This window comes from Salvia hispanica, chromosome 6 (genome assembly GCF_023119035.1).
Source record: "Salvia hispanica cultivar TCC Black 2014 chromosome 6, UniMelb_Shisp_WGS_1.0, whole genome shotgun sequence".
Classification (NCBI taxonomy): domain Eukaryota; kingdom Viridiplantae; phylum Streptophyta; class Magnoliopsida; order Lamiales; family Lamiaceae; genus Salvia; species Salvia hispanica.
This window is the reverse complement of record NC_062970.1, coordinates 7,434,311-7,459,554: the sequence shown is the minus strand read 5'-3', so window position 1 is coordinate 7,459,554 and position 25,244 is coordinate 7,434,311. Positions and strand designations below refer to the sequence as shown.

General features: G+C 34.1%; 3 protein-coding genes across 7 annotated transcripts; all 3 read left to right on the top strand.

Moving 5' to 3' along the window:
• The first annotated feature begins 5,550 nt into the window (after positions 1-5,550).
• On the top strand, positions 5,551-9,289 carry LOC125192042 (7-dehydrocholesterol reductase). Its single transcript, XM_048089496.1, has 13 exons — positions 5,551-5,683; positions 5,925-6,147; positions 6,242-6,297; positions 6,565-6,667; positions 6,760-6,825; positions 6,991-7,104; positions 7,226-7,352; positions 7,453-7,553; positions 7,864-7,989; positions 8,082-8,146; positions 8,394-8,475; positions 8,553-8,635; positions 9,133-9,289. Exons 1-13 carry the CDS (start codon positions 5,589-5,591, stop codon positions 9,197-9,199), a joined length of 1,308 nt encoding a protein of 435 aa, XP_047945453.1. The 5' UTR covers positions 5,551-5,588; the 3' UTR covers positions 9,200-9,289.
• A 4,336-nt stretch (positions 9,290-13,625) lies between these two features.
• On the top strand, positions 13,626-16,846 carry LOC125196128 (sugar transporter ERD6-like 16). The gene is made up of 17 exons (XM_048094507.1): positions 13,626-13,870; positions 14,044-14,106; positions 14,190-14,279; positions 14,366-14,425; positions 14,521-14,586; positions 14,663-14,728; positions 14,823-14,898; positions 14,996-15,060; positions 15,140-15,232; positions 15,326-15,406; positions 15,490-15,621; positions 15,704-15,766; positions 15,842-15,901; positions 15,995-16,048; positions 16,139-16,198; positions 16,277-16,391; positions 16,470-16,846. The coding sequence occupies exons 1-17, from the start codon at positions 13,712-13,714 to the stop codon at positions 16,583-16,585; spliced, it is 1,419 nt and encodes a 472-aa protein (XP_047950464.1). The 5' UTR covers positions 13,626-13,711; the 3' UTR covers positions 16,586-16,846.
• A 1,593-nt stretch (positions 16,847-18,439) lies between these two features.
• On the top strand, positions 18,440-24,369 carry LOC125195753 (LEC14B homolog). Of its 5 annotated transcripts, none has more exons than XM_048093956.1 (11): positions 18,440-18,644; positions 19,039-19,101; positions 19,217-19,509; positions 19,589-19,705; positions 19,945-20,022; positions 20,135-20,317; positions 20,488-20,565; positions 20,944-21,113; positions 21,254-21,412; positions 23,608-23,668; positions 24,015-24,369. In XM_048093956.1, the coding sequence occupies exons 3-11, from the start codon at positions 19,327-19,329 to the stop codon at positions 24,195-24,197; spliced, it is 1,212 nt and encodes a 403-aa protein (XP_047949913.1). In that variant the 5' UTR covers positions 18,440-18,644; positions 19,039-19,101; positions 19,217-19,326; the 3' UTR covers positions 24,198-24,369. The 5 variants fall into 5 exon arrangements, with proteins under 5 accessions (XP_047949913.1, XP_047949912.1, XP_047949911.1 ...); XM_048093955.1 differs by adding an exon at positions 18,767-18,838 and having other exon boundaries at positions 19,039-19,509; XM_048093958.1 differs by adding an exon at positions 18,808-18,838 and having other exon boundaries at positions 18,609-18,644; positions 19,039-19,509.
• Positions 24,370-25,244: the final 875 nt, after the last annotated feature.

Below are 25,244 nucleotides of genomic sequence, written 5' to 3'. Positions count from 1 at the left end.
AATTTCTTGAGTCTCATTAGTACGTTGTTTGTTTTCAAAAGGCTTTTATTTCGCAAGTTAATGGCGGTGTGAGAAAAACTCAAGTTAAGGAACTTTAAGCGGACGAGGTGGGCTTTCTAACCTATGTATTAATATGGCTTTGTGAATTACGTTTCAAGTCTATTTTATAGTGATAATGATGTTATGTGTGAGCTTTACTATCCTACATTTTTTTTATGCGGATGAATTTGTCAAAAGCTATGATGGATTTATGAAATGATGTTTATTTAAAATCGCACTTTCTTGTCTTTTAAAAGATTGTCAATGCCATAAATATTTTTGTTTTGTCGAGATGCCTATCTGTTTGGCTATGCCAAAATGAATGAATGAATGGAATGATTACGAACTCCAATAGGACTGAAAATCCTAATCGAGTAGCGTGCACAAAAGGAATGGACCGTGAGTCATCGAGGGGGTTGGCCGGTCAATGTGTCGTGGAAGGTGACCGCCTTCTCGTCACTAAAGGAATGTACAGATATGACAGATTGATAGAAAGAACTTAGACTATGGTCGAACTTTAAGCTCACTGAAAACTTAGTAAGCTCAGGCCTTTTAAGATAAAACCCCTGAGTGTTACTGTGATGGCATGACAATAATTCTTATATGTATATGTGTATCTTTTGGCAAAGTGTCCACTGAGTACTCTCGTACTCAGCCCTGCATGTATTTCTAAATGTGCAGGTTGAGCCGTGGATGAAGTGGTGCTGAGTGAGATTGGTGATTTACGTATCTTTGTAGGACCCTCGAAGACATATGTCTCCATACATATTGTCGCGTTCAAACCTTCTTCCGCTGTGTATTTTATCCTTGTCTTGTGATAGACTTATCAATGAGAACTATGATAGGAATGTGAAGTACAAGTTGATGAACTCTTTTTTTTTAGTTTGTATGACCATGTAAATCCCTTGTGAAATCCTAATATCTTTCGAAATAAAATGAATTTGATTGACGACTGGTTTCCTTTATTTTCCCTCTTATTTCCCCTTTATTGTCATGATTCTTGATCTTTGCTATCCTTAGCAAAGTGCGGTCGTGACAAAAAGATTAGTACAGTGAAGCAGGGATCAAATCCACAGAGATGGATGTGTAAGTAAACATGTTCAAAGACCTGTAAACTATTTTTGGCTGCTGCCACGCAATTTTTTGGGGTTGAGACTTACTTCCTAGACTTAGAAATTTAAAGAACTTATCCTAACAGCTAGATCTAGACGGGATCTTTAAAGCATGCATAAACCAGAATAAAGCAAGACAATTACTGGACCGAGCGAACAGCTTCCTAAACTAACCTAGACTTGGGAAAAATTAGACTAACCTAGACTTGGGAAAAATTAGACGTGGGGACCATTCCTCAAAATGGCATAGTACGACTGAAAAGCTGCAAAATAACTAACCTAAGGACTAACTAACAGCGACATCATCTTCTCCAACTTTTATTATGAAACAACCAGTGAAAAACAGAGCAAAACGAAGATCGAAACAAGGTGAACAAAATTAAACCGATAGAAACGAAGAACATGTAAAACTAATGCGGATCTACGACTACTAGACGAGGCAAACAAGAATGCAGAATTTAAACAACAAAATCAAGCAAAAATAAGTAGATCCACCCACGGGACGTTCGATCCACTCCGGATCCAAGCCATCCACAACAATCAAACATCATTTCCATCTCCGATCCTCACAAGTTTACGTAGATTCAACCAATCAACAACAAATTTCTCACAATCCAACTCCAACTCAAATCAACCAACAATAATCAGCAAATCAAACCCACAACACAGCAATAAGGTAAACGAAACAAAAGTAGCGACATCCATTGCAAAATACGAAGTATTCAACGACAATAACGAAACAGAGCCGAGCCTCGAACAGCGAGGACTCGGAAAGCACGAAAAGTAAACTGGAAAGCAAATGATAATTGTTTCTTCGCCTCCGTAGAGACGGTGTTGCTCCACAATCAAGCTAGAACGTGAACCCCCGTACCAATTCCCCGTGATAGTGTGTGTAGAGAAGTGGAAAACTAAGCTAAGAGCCGAAAAGTGATGGAACGTGTGTTCTTCATGTTGAGCGCATGCTCTTATTTATAGTGGATAGAGCTTCTAGACTGTTCATATGATCCCCATTTTTCCCTCCAATTTGATGCTCCTCAGTCTAGTACCTTTTCCTTCTTCCGCTCATTTTTCCCGTTAGCTTCTTCTCCCAGGCAATCTTCGTCTTCTTCATGGGGCTAGCGATTTCTCTACACACCTGGCTTATAAAACCTTGTTAGGCCCAGGAAATCACAGAATTTTACCACGTAACCAATGCATGAAATTAGCCTTATCAGTGTACAATTTTATGTATATTTATCTTTATTCTATATATATTTTTGTGTATATACCTATAGAGATGTATTAAGGTCCTTACACCCCCTTAGTCTTAAACATAACATTAATATCAACCCTTGTATCTATGAATCTAATGACTATGATTAAAAGCATCGCCGTACATTATTATATCATTTTCGTACATTAAAGGTCAATTTGTTGGGTATATTACTGTTACATCATTTATATGGATAAGTACATTAACTTAATGTATACATTAATTTTATCATTAATGTAACATTAATGCATTTTAATATATACGTAATGGCGAAAGTTATATCCATTCCCTACGGGTTTAGCAATCCATGAGGCTAGGGTGTAGTAACGACTCAATAATACAACGTTCACTAGGGTAATCGTGTGGATACCATACCCTAGCCCTATGGATAAGTTAACCCTAGGGGACTGGATCTAACTTACTCCGGTTATGGTACTACACCCTAGCCTCATGGACTACTAAACCCTTGGTGAATGATGTTAACTTTCGGCCCTAAGGGAATTAATGCGATGCTACATAAGTGGATAATTGATGTACGATATACCCATGATAATGTATAGTATCGTATATTATCATGGGTATATCGTACATTACTTTTCGACTCATGCTTTTGTGATTTTGTAGATGCTATATAGTATAATTTCCATCCACAAAAGCATGAGTCGGATAGTAATGTACGATATACCCGTGATAATGTGTACATTATTCAGTCACCTGCGCACATTAATGTGTGAGACCCGTACATTAAAATACCATTTTCATACATTAACATCATGTACTAATAGAACATGATGTACAAATATAACTACATCATGTAGCGAAGTCATGCACAATTGTGCTTTACCATTTTTACCCTTTAATGTACGAAAATGATACAACAATGTACGCCATTAATTTTAATCATAGCCATCAGATTAATCCAAAGGTAAACATTTATTTTCTGTTTTACAAATATTTAGTATAATGATATGAATACATTCCTATATGCTTCTAATTTTAATCGGAGGAGGTGGAGTTAGGAATATAAAAAAGATAGCATATAGATGAGGTCTTAGCCACAGGCGCAACATAAGTAAATACTGTGTTTTGTAATATGGGAGTATTTATTATGGGTTGTATTTTAAATTACAATGTACTATATATGATTTGGATTTTTTTATATTTTCTTTTCATGTGTATGGCTTGGAATATTTTGGCGATAAAAATTTGTTGTGCTTTTGTTATATTTTTATCCCATTACATCAAACTATTACACTATTTTTTTCTTTAATTCTTCAGTAAAATTGAACTTTTGAAAACTAAAGTTTTGTGTCTGTTCTTGTATATATTATATTACTATCTTCTCAACTACTCATTTTTCTTTGTAAAAGTATATTAAAATTGTATAATCATTGAACATTAAAAATAGATAACTAACTTAAATATTATACTACTATCTTACTTCATTTTTGAACCCATACACATACTAGGAATCTATTCCTTATATTATTACGAATTATTATTCTTTATCATGTCTCAAGCACCGAAGGATTCAATTAAGGATAAGGGGATATTATTGTATCCCAAAATATGAAAGTAGCATAGTGGTATATGCATTAGCCTTCCGCAACCACTGAAGGATTCAATTAAGGACAAGGGGATATTATTGTATCCCCAAAATATGAAAGTAGCCTAGTGGTATATGCATTAGCCTTCCGCTGCATCGACCTGGGATCGATTCCTCCATATAGATGATCACTATCGTACATAATAAAGCTAACAGTGGAATATAATCTTTATTGTATTTATGATCACTACCGTGCTCATATTTTAGATTATATAGAAAATATGATGCATTGTATTTTTAGTTTAAATATTTTGAACTTTGTATAAACTAATATAAATTATTTGTTATATAAATATCTAAAAAATCATAATTTAATATTGAAAAGTTTTCAAGTAATAACCCTAAAATAATTATTTTTATTTAATAGAATGACTTGATAGAAAATTGACATAACCTAAAAAAATATCAATTTAATTTTATATTTTTAAAGTGAATATAATTATTTATCGCACCCCCAATATGAAATTTCTGAGTCCGCCACTGGTCTCAAGTACTCCGTAATAATAGTAAGGAATAGTAGTATTGTAGTGGAGTATATCATTTTAATTTTCAAGTTAACAAAGCAGAAAGAGGTTTTAGGAGTTGGTCACCCAAAGCTATGTGCAACGCAACGTAAGTATGCTGCGAAATTATTTCGCCCGAGCAAGCGAGGAAATTTAAAATTTCAACAGGTGGTACATCAACGAGATGAGGACGAGCGGATGCGGAACGAGCATAGCCGACGTTATGATTGCGACCATGTTGTTCTTCCAAGAGAACATGCATAGGCCCTTCAAGCATGTTAGTACGTGAGAGAAGGTTCGCCATCTAGATAAGTGGGCGGGTGGTACCAATCCTTCAGACTTCACCTCCAATCGGTCGAGGTTGCAAGCTGACCAAGGTGAGGACAAGGTCGAATCCAGCTCGATGGAGCTCATTTGGATAGTTCCAATGCCGTTACGAGTAGGTCCGGAGCCGGTTCGCATTGTCGTCCACATGAGTGAATCACATTTTACTTTTTATTATTGTGTTTTTAATCTAATTAATTCTCTCTTGTCTTTTTTTCAAATGTAAATTCATTTTTTTTAATTATAATGCTAACCTAATCAATCAAATAAATAATATATTTATTAGATTTATTTGATTTGATTATTTGATTTATATGGATGTAACAACATAAGTTAACTTGCATATATGCTGAGGATCCCGACCCCAACTTTTTATTTAGTCTTTCATTTTGTTTTAATTTTGTTCCGTGGCTGTGCTCCTAACTCAACACGCATCCCACTCACTCTCACTCCGTTATTCTCCGCCGGAAGTAGCCTGGATCTAGATTAGAAGCCGAGTTAGTAGGACCTAGAATCAAATCTCAGATTCCTAATTTTTGCTCAGGTATGACTTTATATTTGAAAAATAGAGAATATGATAATGGGTAGGCACATGTAAATGTCACGTGACCACCGAAATATCTAATTGGGAAAATTTCCTTTACCACAGTGTGTGTCTTATTTTTCCATATATAAATCCATAACAGTTTTTTGGCGTCTGGTTTAAATCTGCAGTCCAGAGCTACTCACTTCACTCTCGAAGACGAAGAAAAATGGGGGCAGAAGCCGATTTGGTGCACGCGCCCTTGCTCACTTATGCCTCTATGCTCTCTCTCCTCTCTCTCTGTCCGCCTTTTGTCATTCTACTGTAAGTTCTCCCCTTTCCCTTCTCTGTTTTGTTTTCGCTCGATCCATTCGATTATCGAATCCCAATTGAAGGTTTTGTGGCTAGATCGGTTCTCAATTCGGTTGTTTTTATTGATTTTTAAGTGCTAGATTTATGTAATTGGATTGGATTTTGCTGCGACTTGACCTAAACACATCATTGGGGTTGACTGACTTTATTAGATGCGATTATTCACAGTGTGCATTGAATGATGTTCATGCAGATGGTATACGATGGTGCATGCTGATGGATCCGTGTTGCAAACATGGGATTACTTAAGGCAGCATGGCCAGCAGGGATTGATCGATATCTGGCCAAAGCCCACTGCCACTGCATGGAAGATCATTGCTTGTTATGCCGCATTTGAGGCTGCCCTCCAGCTTCTGCTCCCCGGGAAAAGGGTCGAGGGCCCGGTTTCGCCTGCTGGGAATAAGCCTGTGTATAAGGTAGTAAGTCTGTCTGTGCCGCTATGGTGAAAACAATATATAGCTTTCTGTATTTGGGTTTCTTTTGTGATATTTTCCCATATTGTTATCGCAGGCTAATGGAGTTCTAGCATATGTGGTGACGCTGGTTACGTATCTTGGCCTCTGGTGGTAAGGATCTTTGAAGAGTTTTCTCACAAATTGGCATGCTTTATTTCTTAGATTTCTGAAGTAAGTACTATCATAATTGTTCATTTCTGCACTCTCATTGAAACTGAGCATTGTGCCGTTAGTTGCTTAGTGCTTGTTGACACGAAGGTGTAGTTCTTGCTCAAAATCTCTCAAGCACTGTTTCTTGATATATATTCCACAAGTGGTTAGATGTGGTTAATGTTTTAAGCCAAGGTGGTTTATGGATATCTTTGTAATTTTTTGCAGGTTTGGAATTTTCAACCCTACAATAGTTTATGACCATTTGGGAGAGATATTTTCTGCATTAATTTTCGGGAGCTTCGTCTTTTGTATATTCTTGTACATCAAAGTAAGTATTCATGGGTATGTAGATACCTCTAATATTCCATTTGTTCTCAGTTGTACATGTTTTTATCTGACACTTACTCTAATTTTCCCAAGGGTCATGTTGCGCCATCTTCAACTGATTCTGGATCATCTGGAAACTTAATTATTGATTTCTATTGGGTGAGAAATTTGGTTATATCCTCATTGTATCTTTGTTTCCTTCCCTACAGCCGTGTAGCACAAAAACACAGTAACTTAATGAAAGATGGAATCTTTGTACATAAATTGTGGAATACAATAACCACTTAACCGGAGGTCAAAGATTGATGCGTTATCTTTTTTTAGGGAATGGAGCTTTATCCTCGCATTGGCGAGAACTTCGATATCAAAGTGTTCACAAATTGCAGATTTGGGATGATGTCTTGGGCTGTTCTTGCTGTTACCTATTGCATAAAGCAGGTAATGCTTCCTGAAATTGTTTTTCATGGAAACTCTGTCTTCACTCGTAGTCTTTAATTATCTCAAAATGCCACAATTTGCTTATGATGGTAATTGGCCACTCTATGCTGTCCCCCTGCAGTACGAAACATATGGAAAGCTATCCGATTCTATGTTGGTCAACACAATATTAATGTTGGTATATGTAACCAAATTCTTTTGGTGGGAAGCCGGATATTGGAACACAATGGATATAGCTCATGATAGAGGTCTGGTTTTTGCATTTGAACTATATTGATTGTATTTCAAGTTTCCTCATGATTGGTGATTGTTGTTTCCATAACTCCAAATTACTTAATTCATTTTCAGCTGGCTTTTACATTTGTTGGGGATGTTTGGTGTGGGTCCCATCTATATATACATCTCCTGGCATGTACCTTGTCAATCACCCGGTGAATCTTGGGGTTAAGGTATTTTTTCAGTTACTTAGTAGTAATTAGTAAAGTAGTGATCATGCAATATGCAAGATTTTGGCTTCTTTAGATCCCTCCCTACTACCTTTTGCATAGGTGTGAAGATCTTTTTTCAGGTTCCTTATACGAAAGTAAAAACAATAAAACCACAATTTACATATACAACAAATTAGTAATCATCATGTGGCTGAAAATTCTCAATGATAGTAGACTTACGGCATGGGCCAGTACTCTTTAACTGAGATCTCGCTCAACCTTATATCAGTTTCTTATCTCTAACTTGCCCTTAATTAACTTTGTTTTGCAGCTTGCAATCTTCATTCTTGTAGCAGGCATACTCTGCATATACATAAACTATGATTGTGACAGGCAAAGGCAAGAATTTAGGAGGACGAATGGGAAATGCCTGGTCTGGGGAAAAGCACCATCCAAGGTAGTGATAATGATCTGTGATCCACTGTTTTAATTATCGTATTGATGAAAGAGTTATTAAATTGTTAGTTTGTCTTTTCAAATTTGATGTAGATTGTTGCCTCATACACAACTACTACCGGTCAGACAAAGTCCAGCCTTTTACTGACATCAGGATGGTAAGTCATGCTCCAAATACATTACATGTAAAAGTAGGTTCCAAACACAACGACTACCGGTCATACAAAGACCTATCATTGTACACTTAATGTTGGTTGCGGTGTATTGCTTCATATCACCTTTCCACATTAGCTTCAGGCTACACAATCATCAGCTCAAAATATTTCACTACATGATGATCTGGAACATGGGTTGATCAAAACTTAATATGTAAAGAAATAACAAAAGTAAATTATGCTTCGACAGGTGGGGCTTAGCTCGTCACTTCCATTATGTGCCGGAAATCCTGGGAGCCTTCTTCTGGACCTTACCAGCTCTGTTCGACCATGTAAGCTTCTCACCGACAATTTTATGTTTTGAACTTAACACCTTCCTAACCCTGGTCTCCTCTCATCTAACTTGCAGTTTCTCCCATACTTTTATGTGGTGTTCCTTACAATTCTTCTTTTTGACCGAGCTAAGAGGGATGATGACAGATGCAAAACAAAGTAAGCACACATCATTATCTTCACGTGTAGATGTCATATCAATCCACCATTGCATATTGGTACTTATCGAGTAAAGAATGAATTTGCTTCTCATTGTTCTTACGAACATAATTCTTCCATTATTACGAAGAGAATATAGAATCCTAAGCTTTGTTAGGAAGTAATCTACTGAACAGAGGAAGTCTATAGGGTAGTCCTAGTATAACCTTTCCAATGCAATAAAGTTACCTAGTGTCTATTTTTCTTCGCTAAAGGGGTATTTTCTATGGGTTTGCCTTGGTATCGTGTTCATAGCGTTGTATTGAATGATCCCAGCCAATTGCTTTTAGCCATTAATAGAAGTATATCTCCGTGAATCTCATTGTAGCACAACTCCCGCATATCATAGACTGGGTTGGTATTGCATTACATCTTTGATTTATGAATGTGGTAAGATTACAGATCACGTGTTCATTGATTGTAACATTTTGATTGGAATTTTTTTCTGTTTGTTGCAGGTATGGCAAGTACTGGAAGCTGTATTGCGACAAGGTCCCTAGCCGGATTATACCTGGAATTTACTAGTAATTTGTGGATCTTTTAATATTTTGACATTGTTGAGGACTCACTTGCATTGATCATTTGATCTATTAATTAAATGCTGCTTCTGTTTTAGTTTGTAAATTTGACACGGTTTCGCAGTTACTGCATGAACTTTCGTTTTAAATATCAGTATTTTCTGGGCAGCAAAGCAAATCTATGATCAAGATCAAGACCAATGCATTAAATCCTTGTGATCAAGATGATATTTTTTATTGTGAAAAGCATCACAAAATGAAACCATCACCCTTAAAAATCATTTTTGTATCAAAGAAAAGTTCCTGGAAAAGCATTATCTTTCAGAAGATCAAACATTGGTATAATCAGATGAATGGGATTACTTAGTTCCACAACACATTATCCCAATAAATTGAAGCATTAAATAAATCAACTCAACCATAGCTTATGCACAAGTTTCAGTGTTTGCTACGAAACAACACGATCTATGGAAAGCAGAGCCATTCATGTACACAAGTTCTTAAAATATTGAGATAGATTCATTCATGATTCTGCCTGATAAACAGCAAGAAGTGAGGGCATGAAAAATGACAACTAGAATAACTCTAATTGTAGAATAACTCTAAATGCACAAGATTCAACCTTTTTACCATGCAGCAGCAATGGCAATGGCAGTATTACAAAGGAGATAAGTAAGAAAAACAACCTAGGAGATTCAAATACTAAACAATTATACTTGTACAAATACATACCCTAATTGTGCTACTCACATCCTCAATCACTGCTATTACTGTTATTCTTGGCATTGTCGTTATTGCTGATGATCCTATCGCTGTGGTGGTGGCTTTTGTTAGTCCCGCACAGCCTATTCTTGAGCTGCGAGAGTTCGCACTGCATTCTCTGCAACTCCAACTCCCTTGCAAACTTCATCCTCTGCTTCTCCATCTTCAGCCTTAGGTGGCCTTAACTCTTGTGCATTACAAAACATTTCCTACTACTGTGGATCTGTGGTTAGTTTATTATAGAAGAACGAACCTCTTGCAATTTCTTATCCATGATTAACTAATTGCTATAGCTTTCATTTTGGTTAGCTTCCTAAATTCTTGAAGACTTGGATTTGATGGTTATACAAAATCATCCTATGCCAGAAGATCACACCAAATTCAACATATAAAGGCACTGGCAGCAGCCATCCTATTTAATTGAAGAGCCTTTACTTGATGTCATATGCAGCATGCTTGCACTTAATAATCTTGTTGTCAACAATCAAACATTTTAATTATATTTTGGTGATATGGATGGATCTTTAGCAATTCTATTTCTTTGGATTTTGTTTGTAAATTTTTGTGCTTATAAAGAAGGCCTCCACTCCTTGATTATTTACGAAATGATTGGTTCCCATTGTGGCAAATCACACAATACAATAGTCCAAAATAGATAAATACTATAATATTCATGTCATGCCAAAAATATCCAGTATTTTAGGGAGATATTTTCAGGAAGGAGTCACGCAACACGAATAAAGAAAACAAAGATAGTTATGATTCTCTAATAAAATAAACAGCCCAAATCAGCCTCACTGCAAATTGATAAACTTTTTTATTCATTTTTTTTTTGTTTGATAGGAATAGTATTTTTTCTAGGCCTTTGGACAAGCTTAAGTAATTTCCCGGTTGAGCATGTAACACGTTCTACGGTGGAGATTAGTCTTTAAAAATTGAAAGACAAGACTTGTGAGTTTCCTAACTATATATATAAATTTTAGATCTTGTAAAATTCATTCATAACGTGATAATATAGATTTTTTATACGATGTTATTCAGTTATGATGTGGCATGTTATGATTTCAGTTTAAATAGAAACTGAGTTAATTGGTAGTAGTATAATTTAGTCCAAAACCTAACTTTTTTTTTTACTGATGTTACCATTTATTTGAAATTTTGAATCAAATTATTATCTCTCTGTAATTAAAAGAAATGGATAATAAATATTTCACGATCATTAATTTAGTATTTTTATTACTAAAAATTTACAAAATAACTCTTTCATACATAACTATTCACAATATGCCACATCGCTTTATTTTTTTATATGATAACAATACCATTAATGCTATTTATGCATTACAATAATGCTTTTTCATAGAAATAATAAATTATACAAATATGAAATATTAATGGCCAAATATTAATCTTTAATATTTGTCATATGACATTAAAAATGTGACTAAAACAAATACTACTAGCACTTAAAAAACGGATGAATCGTCTATAATTTGGAGTATGAAAATGATGGTTTTGGATATGGAGTATAATAATAAATAAATAAATAACTAAAGCGGTATTAATGTAAATGGTTTTTTTTTTTTTATGAATCTTGGAAACCAGCAGCCAGGAAACAAGGTAAGGTGTAATTAATTTAACAATAATTTGTATTCATGGTGCAACTTGCAAGATTATGTTGAATTCTCATATAGTATTAGTTTTAATTAGGAATCCAACCAACAAAATGTAAGTGTCAACTGATTTTGTTGATTACAGCAATCATGATCATCACCGATATTAAAAAAATATTTTCTTTTTTTAATACTATATAATAAAATCAAAATTGATAGTATGATATAATGATAGCTAATTTCTCGTCCGTACACGGCGATCTTATGCATATTGTATTTTGAATATTTTTATTTGAATTGATTATAACTGATAAATTTTAAATAAATCTGGGTGTATAAGTATATGAAAATAGGCGTGTTTATCGTTTTATATCTTTAAATGAAGAAAGCAAAAAAAAATATTATAAAGTGCAACTTCGTTGGTATTACGTTTTCTTCGTCTTAATATATTTTGTTTATTGGGTTAATAATATGGGATAAAACAAGTTTTTTAATTAAAGAAAACTTTTCTAATATTTTGCCCCTTTATTAATTAGTTCTTGCATAATTATGAAATTATTATTAATTAGTTCTTGCATAATTATGAAATTAATAATTGGATGTTGCGTTTTGAATATGAATTGATAATATGTGCCGTGAATAGCATTAATAGTTTAGGTTGATAGCCTGTTCATTTCTGGTATATTAACTAAAATTTGTTCAACTCAATCGCAAGTAGTATATGAACACTTTTTTATTAGTATTAATATTGTTTGAAAATATTCAGTTGCAATATGAACTCGTGAATTATTGAAAAACTGAATATATTATAAGTTAATATCAGTACTATCAATAATTTTTTTTAATAAATAATGAGTTCGATATTGCAACTAAATTAATATCAAAATAAATAAGAGAAAAAATTAAATAAATTAAATAAAAATATTAATTAAATTATGAAGTATGTCAAATAAAGATCTAACTAAATTAAAAATAATATATAACCTTTTAAATTAAAATGTATTGGTATAAAGACTTAATTAAATAAAAAATTATAAAAGATTTTAATAAAACATGATGCATTCATACAAAGACATGATGAAACAAAAATTTATAAAAGTGCATGATGAAACAAATTATACTAGTATAAGAACCTCCATATGTGTTTTGCCAATAATCAATTATCAGGAGATGGATCGGCTCAATTTTTTTTAATATGAATTATATCTACAGTAAAAAGCAATTAACCCGGCCCCGAGAATGAGCAAAACTAAAACAGATTATACTCGTAAATAAAGATTCTTGATTTCCCACTAACCAATTTAAGATCTGAATCAAATTTACAGAAAATTAAAGACATTCTCTCTAGCACTGAGCTGTGTTGCTATTATTTAAGTAATAGTTTGAATTTTAGTTATGCAGGTCAACACGATTTGCAGAAAACTATCTGTTTTTGACTATTTTCCTAGTTTGCATTTACCCTTTTTATATTGAGACCATACTTAGCAAATAGAAATTGAATTAATTTCCATTTTGCAATCTCCCATTCAATAAATTTTTATTAGAAGTTGAAAACCATGGGTTCAATATCAGAAAATCATGACATAATCAATTGTTTTAAGTTGTCAACTCTATTAACTCATCAACACAGTGTATTAAAAATGTTAACACGATAAATGTTAATACATAATTTTTTTGACATTTCAGTATACCGTATGGTCATTTTAATATTATTATATTGATATTTTTAATACATTGCGTTTCTGAGTTTTATTTGCAACAAGGCTTTAGTTTGATTTCACTTCATCACAGTGCACATATCAATATATACATGCATACTCACATGCCTTTTGCAGAGTAGATTTATTTTGTTACAATTTGCAGAGTAAAATCTGACCCCTCCATATGAAATCAAGACAAGGATCCCACGTCAGTGACAGCTTCAAATTCACATGAATTCTAATAAAAACACCCATCTTAATATTATTTTAGTACCTAATCATTAAGATTGCACAACTCAATTCAATTCACTTTTTATCGAATCCTACTAATCCATAGCTGCTTGTACACACACGCCTAACTCATCAAGTACTATAAATTTTCGACTCCATTTCCCATTATTGCATGCACCTTTTTAATTTTTCTTAATCACACGTAAGATAGATATGGCTATTGATCAACACCAAGATGTTGAACATGGCCTGGAGAAGCCATTTATACACAAGGCCAACTGCCTCGATTCGGACCAACAAAACGGATCAATTTCGATGGTTTTGTTGAGTACTTGTGTTGCTGTTTGTGGATCATTTCAGTTTGGATCATGTGTAAGTCCTATTGTTTTTTTATTTTTTTTTGAGAAAAATGTTTGCTTTATTGTTTTGTTGCTTGTGAGGATCAAATATGTAACACAAAAGGGATCAAACCCCCCCCCCCCCCCCCCCCAAAAAAAAAAAAAAAAAAAAAAAGGAATGTTTAGCTCAAGTTAATTTCTTTGCAGGTGGGATATTCTTCACCTACTCAATCAGCTATAAGACAGGACTTAAATCTATCTATATCTGAGGTACTAATGAGTTCTTTTTTTTCTAATATTCTTGATAATGTAAAAGATTGAAAGGTGGGATCTTTAACCAATTATTCATGCAGTTCTCTATGTTTGGATCCATAATCACCATTGGTGCTATGATTGGAGCGGTTACAAGCGGTAGACTCGCAGATTACATTGGTCGAAAAGGGGTACTAATAACATGAGTTTTTTAGATGTTACAAACTTCAGATTTTGATCTGTTTACAAAAATTTCTTGGTTATTTTCATGGGACAGGCAATGAGAATGTCAGCTGTGTTCTGCATAACAGGGTGGCTTGCTGTCTATTTTGCCATGGTTAGTGTGTTTTTCAACCATAATCTCTAGTGATTTCTTAAATTTTTATACTAAATTTTCTCTAATTCTTTGGTAAAATGTTTATTTCAATGCAGGAAGCTCTGTTTCTTGATGTTGGAAGGTTCTGCACTGGCTACGGCATAGGAATATTCTCCTATGTGGTAAGCTTTTTTCTTGTCTTAATCCAACAAACATGTCTGAAATGAACCAGTGTTAAACAATTGTTTATTCAAACAGGTTCCTGTCTTCATTGCTGAAATTGCACCTAAGAATCTTCGCGGGGGACTTGCAACGTTGAATCAGGTCAGGGAAAGGCCCCAATTTGTTTATGATGAGATAGAGGGAGAGAGATAGAATCACATGTTAAAGAAGTGGTTTTTCTGACGTTTTTTTTCAGCTTATGATTGTCTGTGGAGCATCAACTGCATATATTGTTGGATCAGTTGTAACATGGAGAACATTAGCTTTAACTGGTTAGTTCAAAAAATTAAATTTAGATTCAAGATATCATCATAAATCTCTGCTATAGCTGATTTCTGTTTCTAATTTGCCATGTTTTGATATATGCAGGGCTGATCCCTTGTCTTTTAATTCTCGTTGGCCTATTCTTCATCCCGGAATCCCCTAGATGGCTGGTGAGATTCACCCCAATAATTTGATCAAGGAATACAATTCAAACTATACATTCGGATCCATAAACTGTGCTTCTTGCAGGCGAAAGTTGGGCGGAAGAAAGAGTTCGAATCAGCATTGCACAGACTTCGCGGCAAGAATGCTGATATAATGCAAGAAGCCAATGAAATTCAGGTACTACATATATCTCCTTTGTGCTCATTTTGTTTTTTTTAGTTGAGACTGGTTTAACATAACGCGTTTATCTTGACATTATTGTGTATTTAGGCCAGCATTGATGTTCTACTAGATCAACCTAAAGTTAGAATAGCGGACTTGTTCGACCCCAAATACATTCGTCCGGTGATTGTAAGGATCAACACCATTCATGTGTATTAGTTAAATGCAAATTTTGTTTGTTTGATGTAACCGAGGTTTGTGTGTATGTTTAGGTTGGTGTGGGATTGATGGTTTTTCAGCAGTTTGGAGGAATAAATGGGATTGGTTTCTACTCTAGTGAAACATTTGTAGCTGCAGGTTTTTCTTCAGGAAAAGCTGGGACTATTGCATATGCCATAATTCAGGTATTTGCTACAAATTAAATAATCAATTTTGTAGTACTTACATAATTATGATGATTGTTAAAGTGAGAAATATTTGTGACAGGTTCCTATAACTATAGTTGGAGCAGTACTAATGGATAAATCAGGAAGAAGGCCTCTTCTCATGGTGAGTGCTCTTCATTTAAATCCTTTGCAGAAACAAGAATCACAAAATTTATTCGATTTTTTTTTCGTTTTTCAGATATCCTCAGCAGGAACATGCCTCGGATGCATCCTGACAGGGGCTTCATTTTTCCTTAAGGTTTGAAGCAAATTGCAATGCACAAACATAGCATTAGTATATGATTTTTGTAAAATTGAAGAAATGTTTATTTTGTTTGGATTTGTAAATCAGGAGCAAGATCTCTTGGCTGGATGTGTCCCATTTCTTGCTGTCTCTGGAGTACTGGTAAAACTGAGCTTAATGAATTTGTATAGAAGTAAATATTAGTGTTAAAGTAATGGGCTGATTTATGTTTTTATTTTATTTATGAAAAAGGTATACATATCAGCCTTCTCTATAGGGACAGGACCAGTTCCCTGGGTGGTCATGTCAGAGGTACTCACATTTTTCATTACCACCAAACACAAAATACACATACATGTTGTGGTGTTGACATTAAAATTTTTTTATCAGATTTTCCCAATTCATATAAAAGGTGTAGCAGGGAGTCTTGTAGTTTTAGTGAACTGGTTAGGTGCATGGTTAATTTCCTTCACCTTCAACTACATGATGGCCTGGAGTTCTGCTGGTAAGAAACATCATTCCTCACTTCACTCTCAAAAAAAATTTCATCAATCTCTAATGTCTTTGAAATTATAATTTTTAGGTACGTTTTCGATCTATGCTGCATTTTGCGCGCTGACGATAGTGTTTGTGGCGAAGATCATGCCTGAGACGAAAGGAAAAACTTTGGAAGAAATTCAGGCCTCTCTCAGCTCATGAATATCAATTCTACCAATATTTATTCTTCACACAAAACAGAGCCAACAACATTTCATTAATTTGATCTGTTTATTGGCTTCAGAGTTCGAACTCTGAACAAATTCATGCTCCAAAGCAGCTCCTAGATTTTCAAGATTCCTCAATGGTAGATTTAGTTATTAGTATTATGTAATGATCATTGATTTTTCTTTCTATCCCCATTATTTATTTTTGTAACCATGAAATGAGGTCATGCAATAAATGGCAGTACTGTTTTATATAGTGTATGCTTAGCTTTAATATTATTAAAATATTTAATTTTGAAATTGATTTATTGACTATTTATGTGTAACACTAAAATTTAAAAGAAATAGTTAGGAAACTGAATCACGATTAATTATAGATCACGCAGCTGCGCGTTAGATGCGAAAACATTTACCTCTTACTAAAGAACGTTGTGTGCTTGTCGCTATTAAGGAGCTTACGTCTTTCACAAGAAACTCTCCCCCAAAAAATAAAAATTTAATAGATCTGCACTGATTAGTTGTTACTAGTCTCTACTTTACAATTTAAGATTACATAAAGATAAATATTTCTTCATCCTTTCGTTTTATAAAGAGAATAAGATGGAGAATTATTGAATTCAACCTAATCTATTCCATATTTTCTAAAAGAACCTTTCACATATCAAATACTTTATCCGTTCCATTTAAAATATCATATTTTCGAATGACATAAAAATTTAGATAAAGTAGTTAAATGTGATTAAAATAATACAGAAAATTATTAAATATTGTAATAAGGAGAGAAGAGAAAATTTATTTTCCAATATAGAAAGTTGACTTTTTAAGTGGTACAAACTCAACGGGCATAAATTGGATTTCCAACTAACTCAAATTGTTTTACATGTTTGAGCTATAATTACAATTGTATAAAGACAAATGAAGATTTTGAAAATTCAAGGCTTTAAAATCGGATGAAAGGCATTAAATGGATAATTGGTTACTGGTATGAAGAAAGAATTATTAGGCAATTGATAATAAATGATATTTCCTCAAAATAAATGTCAAAATTTCTTTTACTACTATTATTTATCCTAAAAAAATGTTATACTGTTATTCTTTCCAAAATACACTATATCTAAATAAATTTAATTGTTTTTTAATTTTCTTCATTCGTGCAGCCCAAGTGTGATATTTGTTAGTACAGGAGGATAGTATTATGTTGTTTCCAAAGGTAAATTTAATAGGTTCTCATTTGTTACTTCTCATCCCTTTATACTTTAAAATAACAAAAAAGGGAAATATTTCTTCATCTTTTTATTCTATACGTGCAAATTAGAGAGGGAATGAGATATAATATAATAGAATTATACCTTTTCAATTCCATATGTAATATTAAAGAAAAAAATTTCTATTCTTTCATCTTCCACAGACATAAAATGAATATCCACAAGTACAATTGTGTAAAAACACATGAAAATTGTGAAAAATCAGATTTTAAAATTGAATGAAAGGTCATTAAATTGATAATTGGTTACTTGTATTAAGAAGGAACTTTTTAGGCAATTGATAATAAATGATATTTACTCAAAATAGGTGTCACAATTTCTTTTATATCGTTTATCCTAAAAAAAGATGCATGTTACTGTAATTTTATTCTTTTCAAAATAAACTATCAGGATCACTAATACATTTAATTTTTTTATTATTATTCCAATAGTACAATTACATTTTAAATTTTCACCAACACATTAAATTACATTTCTCTAATTTACTTATACAATACTCAAATCTCGTGCCACCCACGTGCGACACTTGTAGGAGTATTAATATTGATACCGAAGAATGCCAACCGCTAAGAGCAGAAATTTTGCCATTCTCGGCTCCAAAAATCAGTCTTACAAATTTGAGTCGGCTTTGCTTTTTTAGGAAGTGAAATTTTTGTTGCATACAATTTTTCATTTCACCAATAATATATTCTTGATGCTCCGTCGAAATATTTTCACATTACTCATTATTTGCTCTTGCTTTTTTTAGTTGAATTTTAGTGACAGCAGTGACTGGAGCTGGAATCTTTGGTGAGACCTCACTGCTTTCATTTTTTTCAATTTATGTTATCTCACTTGTTTGATTAATCTTTCTTCCTTATTACTGTAAAGTTGTGATGACTCTCTTTCATGTGCTACTGATTTCGATATAGAATTTGTGTGATTAAAATCTCAGCTTACTCGTTTGATTGAGGCCTTTGTTCGTGTTTTCTCTCTGTAATCAGGTGCATTTGATTTATATTTCATTCATGAATCAATGCGTTTATTATTGTTTTGAAGTTTGTGTTTGGTTCACTCTTCTTTTACGTTTTTGTTTTGATGAAATTTGTGTATTAATCTATCAGCTTGTGTTTTGTAGTATTTTTTTATTATTATTATGGTTATTTCAAGAAATGATGAGTGATTATAGCTTTGATGTTTGAAGGTTTTTGATTCTACGGGACTGGGAATCGAGTTTGTTTCGTGGAAAAAGAGTGATTCAGTTGAGGTTTGGACAAAAACAAAAGAAGTTTGGAGAATGAGATATATGAATCCTGAATACTTGGCCGAGGATATAGAATTCTTAGACGAGAATATAATATCGGGTGCCTATGTGCCACCAGGTTGTAAGGATGATGAATTTGCACAGGTGACGAAGTTAAGGACCGTGCCACACAAGCATGTGAGGCGGGTCTTGCCTGAAGAGACAACATCACTAGTCTCGCCAGTGCATATGATGTTGGGTAGAGAGTGCAACTATAGTGGGAGAGGGAGATTTTCTCTGTCGGATTCTTGTCATGTTTTGAGCCGTTTTTTGCCTGTCCGTCGTACTCCCTCTGTAGTCGATAAGATGAAGAGCCGCGCATATGTGTCCCAATTTTCTGACGATGGTTCTCTTTTCGTTGCTGGATTTCAGGTATCTAATTTGACTATTTATATGAAGTTGTAGGTAATAAATTTGATTAGTGATGAGCATTTCCATGTTTCTTCGACAGAAAAGCCATATCAAAATATATGATGTTGATCGTGGATGGAAAGTTCATAAAGACATTCGTGCTTGGAGCTTGAAGAATATTACTGATACTTGTCTGTCACCAGATCGTCGTTTTCTCGTAAGATACTATATTCATTCATGTACAACGTTTCACGTGTCACCAGATTGTCGTTTTCTTGAAGACTAATGCACTGGTTTTGCACTATTTTGAGTCTGCATTGCACCACATCTACAGTGCCGGTTGGCCACGTGTTATGGACTGTGTTCATCATATGTGAAATATTGCCTTTCCTTTTCCGACACAGCTGATGAATGAGGATATTCCTTATTTATCTTGCTTTTATGTTATAATCGCAGATATATTCCAGCATCTCTCCAATTGTCCATATCGTAGATGTTGGATCTGCTACAAAAGAGTCTCATGCAAACGTGACGGTTTGTGTCTGACTTACTTAACATTTTTCTTCTAAATACATTACAATAGACTTTGTTGATTAAATGTTTTGTTGATGACATTTATTATGCAACAATTTGTTTCTTCATTCAGGAGATTCATGAAGGTCTAGAACTTTCATCCAACGATGATGATTATCACGACTACTCTCTTGGCATCTTCTCGGTGAAGTTTTCTTCTGATGGGCGAGAAATTGTCGCTGCTAGCAGTGACGATGCTATATATGTTTATGATCTCGAAGCCAGAAAGCCAAGCCTCCGAATTGAAGCTCATCGGGTATTATGTCTAAGTTTTCTAGTCACAACTCTAAGCATTGTTTTCAGGAAGTAATTGGTGCAGCATTTTAAATTTACGTGAAGTTTCAAGAGTTTGTGGATATTTTTCTGTTTTCGTCCCTCATACTTGATATGCAAAATAACTTATTATACAAACAACTTTTTGTGCAGGCAGATGTCAATTCCGTGTGCTTTGCTGATGAAAGTGGTAACATCATATATTCGGGCAGCGATGATAACTTGTGCAAAGTAATGTTTATTCTTTATTTGAAGTTATATACATATGTAGTCCTTTTCCACCACAAGATGATTTTTTTTTGTCTTTTGTTTTTTACAGGCAACGTAAATGATATGTTCAACATGCACTTTATTTTTAAAAATTATGTCTTGTCCTCAAATCTTGTTTGTAGTTGTCTCCTTCATGTGAAATTTATCTTGTAGGGCCTCCATGCACAGATAGTGCACCGTCTTCATATATGATAATATATATCAACACCTTTTCGACCGGTTCTAGCTCTAGACCTTGAATATCGAAACCTAATGTTTTCTTCATTTACTTATCCTATGCTATTTATCATAATTCATACACAATGCAATATCTTCTGATCTATGTTTGGCTCCTTTCAGGTTTGGGACAGGCGTTGCCTTGCAACCGAAGGGAAAGCTGCTGGAGTCCTGATGGGACATATAGAAGGCATCACTTTCATTGATACCCGTGGAGATGGTCGCTACTTCATCTCAAATGGAAAAGATCAATCTATCAAACTTTGGGATATAAGGAAGATGTCGTCTAATTAGTACGTCTATATTTGATATTCCAACTGCTAATGCCATATCTCAATTACCCTTTTTTGAGTTTAAATGCAGTTATCAAAATGGTTTTTAGGCTCTAGCCTTTTTTATAATATTGACGAGCATTTGTGTATTCTTGCTTCAGCGTGCCAAGAAGTCGATATCTGGAATGGAATTATAGATGGATGGAATTTCCAGAAAAGGCTAGAAATATGAGGCTTCGGGATGATCTGTCAATAGCTACATATAAAGGACACACTGTCTTGCGCACGCTGATACGCTGTTATTTCTCGCCAGCATACAGGTAATAAGATGTGCTTGTATATTATAGTTATGTGGTTCGGTTCTATCTTAATGTTCAGTTGGTAATATATAAGGTCTACAGAGCATACACACTTTTACCCTTGACATAACGATAGGTAATGTTTAATACCATATGATTGAAATTGGAAATATGATTGAAATTAATTATAACTTCTTGAAAATAAGGTCCTGCCTTGGCCTTGACAAAGTCTTTCATACAATAATTCAACTATGATCCTGTTCTAACCTGAAAGGACAATTATATAAAACTCTGCTACATGGAATTGCATACTTATGTTAATATACCTTCATAAAAAATCATTCTCCAATGGGAAAGCTATTTCCCTTGAAGAGGTAAAGTATCATAGTTGAATCTTATTCTCCTATTGGAAAGGTATCTTAAGGCTCATTCGGTACACGAAATTGTAACTGAATTGGAAATAAAATTCTACGGAATTGAATTATAATGCAATTTCAAATCCTTTGTTCGGTGAAAATGATCAAATTGATATGAAGTGTGTGCGCGCGCATTGTGTGTGTAGTGTGCGTAGTGTGTGCGCGCGCGCATTATGTGTATAGTGTGTGTGCATGTGCAGTGGGTGCATTGCGTGTGCAGATTGTGTAGCATGTGAAAGTGCCCAATTTTATAACTATTTGAAATTTTAATTATCTACTTTTTTGATACGGAATTCAAATCATGGATTTAAGAGGAATTGGAATTGTAATTCAATTTCAAATCAAAATATTTTTCGGTACCAAACATTGGATTTGGAATCGAATGCTCCATTTCTAATTCCTCATGGTCAATTCCATGATATTGGCTTTCCAATTATGATACTCTTCAAGAAGATATATTTGCATTTTTGAAAAGTTAAATTAGAGATATAACTCATCAATTTACCTATTTTCTTTGGAGATGCTCTGACGGCATTAACAAACTCCTCGTCTACCCAAAGAACCGAAGCCCAGTTTTCCCATTATCTTGTAACTGATGCCCAGTTATTCCTAGATTAAACACCATTTAATCACCACTTTCAAGCGTATCAATAAATGCATTGATACACTTGATTAAACACCATTTAATAATGCCTGAGGGGGTTCGAGTCCTCTGTGGCGCAGCATTTAAATTTATGTTCATTTAACCGTAAAAAAAATGCATTCGCATCAAGTTTTTAAGCTAACGATGCCAGTCAAGAAACTAATGTCGAACAAATTAAAATCCTCCATGTCGCTATGTCTGACGATTTTGACTTTTTTTTGCGGCCGCCGTATCCGACATGGAGGTCGTTTTTGTGATTTCAGCGCATTTTTCCCTTAACCTTACCCGTTTACCCACATAATCCGACCCACATTTTAACTAAAAAGAGATTTTTAGGTGAAAAATCAGAAAACCTCCAAATCCAAATTGGGACTAAACTCTAAATCTCTCTCTCCATCCCTCACCCATGTCCGCTGCCTACCTTCGTCTGTTGTTGCCACCGATTCCAGCACCGCCCCGCGCCCCCTGCCTTCATTCAGCCCCGCCAACAGCCTCATGTACCACTGATAACGTTGAGGATGAAGATGACCATGTTGGGTTTGGTGACTATTGTTGATAACACTTCCTCTGACCCACTCTTAGTGGAGCATTTTTTATTCGACATGGGATTTTATGTAGTGTTGTTTTATGAGTAATAAAGTTAAAAGAATAAAGTAAGAGAGAGTGATATTTCTAATTTTATAAATGTGTCGTTTAGAGTGTGACATCCCAAAAGGAAAAATGTGTCACTTAGAGTAGGATGAAGGGAGTATTTATTTAGACATTATGTATCATCAATTATGATGACTTTATCTTATAATTGTTGAACTATGACTTTCATTATTACTTTATTAGACATTATATAATTTTATTTGTGACTTTTTGCTTTAGTTTATTTATATTAGTAAGATTGATTTATTTATCGACCGTCTTATCCCGTCATACTGATCCACCATATCCCTGTTGCGGTTTTTGGGCAGACCATCATCGCTATATAGCATTTTCAACAGTGATTACTATCAACCTAGCTAATGAACAGTGCATGGCAATGATGTCATTTATTTTCTTCTTGTTGTGGAACTAATAATCTCGTCTGTATCTTGTTAAAAATTTAGACTCGTGATGGGCCATATTCTCGCTGTCTACTTATTTTGTCATTTGATTGTTAAAATCTGCAGCACCGGGCAAAGGTATATATATACGGGATCAACTGATGGCTGTGTTTATATTTATGATGTGGTAAGTATTATATCCCTTCTAGACTATGTTTTCGTGCATGCTGAGTTGAATTCCGTTTTAATTTCCAGTTAGTTTCCAAAAGAAGGCATTAAACAGTGGTGGTAGACAACAATGGCCTATGAAAAATGCATCTGAAGTTTGATATGATAACAAGCTGCATATCTTGAGATACTAATGACATCTTAATGAAAATGTTGTTTGTGAGGACTATTTTCTCTGTACGTCTTGCGGAAGGCGGTCATACTAGTCAATATCAATATGGGCTTAAAAACTGATGTTTGAACCGTGTAACGGATCTTGACTCTTGCATTTGTGTCGGTCTTTATGTTTGATTTCTGTTCCACAGTTGAGTGGCAATCAAGTTGCGAAACTTGATTTCCATGAGGATCCTGTACGTGATTGCAACTGGCACCCGTTCTACCCTATGCTGGTGACCTCATCCTGGGATGGGACGATTGCTCGTTGGGAGTTCCCTGATAACAGGGAAAGCACGGCACCGGCTAGACCAGTCAGAAGAAGACGGTTTTAATAGTAATGGTGGCAATCAAGAATGTGCATATATTCAGCTATCACAGTGTTGTTGTATGATTCCTGTTTTCAACATCTTTATAATTAGTTGCAGATTACAGTCACTACATGTTACATAACATTCACATCCCTCTCCCTCAACATTTTTGTGCATATAAATTTTTGATCCTGCAGCTTGAGCTTCGTTTTTAATAAGTTTGGTTATAAAAAATATGTCACCTTCTTACTGAATTTTTTCGATGTTTGTATGAATCCATTCATTTATATGTGCAAGTGCAAGCAAATAATTGGAATGGAGTAGTGCTATTATGAAATTTTGCTAATTCCTTTTTGTGGCCTAAGCTTGCTTGCTTCTTCTTATGGGCTGTAGATAACTCCTTACATTTTCCTCATTTCCTAAAAGGCCAAAACTACTTAAGTATACTAACAAAGTTCTTTTCCTAATTTGATAGTTGGCCTCCTAGCAATTAAATTAATAATATCACTTCAAATCAAATTATCTCAAATTTTGTTTTATTTATTTATTATGTAAGAACTAGCATACTCCATTTTTTTTTAAATAGTAAGTATTTTCATTTCGATAACTCCATTACTACAATAAAAGATCCAGATAAGATTTTTATTACTATTATATTACAGTTATTAGAAAATTATAAAGAACTATTAAATCATTTTTCAGTAAATTATAGTATAGTAAGTAGTAGATTGGCAACTACTAATAGTTTTCATGAAATAATTGTGCGTGTCCGACGAGATTATTCCTATTCATATTGTTCACTTTTTTTTTGTCTTTTTCAATTTCAATTTTTAATAGCAATAAATTAATAATCAACGATGCCAGCAGGCGAAATACTACTGAACGACTGAAGAATTTGCTGCTACCCAAATACCGATAGCGTGAGTCGCTAACCAAGGCCCAAGGGGGCAGCCATCTAAAAATTAGACAAAAAAAAAAAAAATTATCGAAAAGCATTTGAGGCATAGTACTATATATATAAAAAAAAGAAATCGATAAAATAATAAATGGAAAAAATTGCATCAAAATTAT

Coding starts and splice junctions, on each gene's coding strand:
- LOC125196128 (XM_048094507.1), top strand. CDS start 13,712: ATGGCTATTGATCAACACCAAGATGTTGAACATGGCCTGGAGAAGCCA. Junction 15,061..15,139: donor CGGAATCCCCTAGATGGCTG/GTGAGATTCACC, acceptor TGCTTCTTGCAG/GCGAAAGTTGGGCGGAAGAA. Junction 16,392..16,469: donor GATGGCCTGGAGTTCTGCTG/GTAAGAAACATC, acceptor TATAATTTTTAG/GTACGTTTTCGATCTATGCT.
- LOC125195753 (XM_048093954.1), top strand. CDS start 19,132: ATGAGATATATGAATCCTGAATACTTGGCCGAGGATATAGAATTCTTA. Junction 19,706..19,944: donor CACCAGATCGTCGTTTTCTC/GTAAGATACTAT, acceptor TTATAATCGCAG/ATATATTCCAGCATCTCTCC. Junction 20,318..20,487: donor TCCGAATTGAAGCTCATCGG/GTATTATGTCTA, acceptor CTTTTTGTGCAG/GCAGATGTCAATTCCGTGTG.
- LOC125192042 (XM_048089496.1), top strand. CDS start 5,589: ATGGGGGCAGAAGCCGATTTGGTGCACGCGCCCTTGCTCACTTATGCC. Junction 6,148..6,241: donor GGAATAAGCCTGTGTATAAG/GTAGTAAGTCTG, acceptor TTGTTATCGCAG/GCTAATGGAGTTCTAGCATA. Junction 6,668..6,759: donor GTATATTCTTGTACATCAAA/GTAAGTATTCAT, acceptor AATTTTCCCAAG/GGTCATGTTGCGCCATCTTC.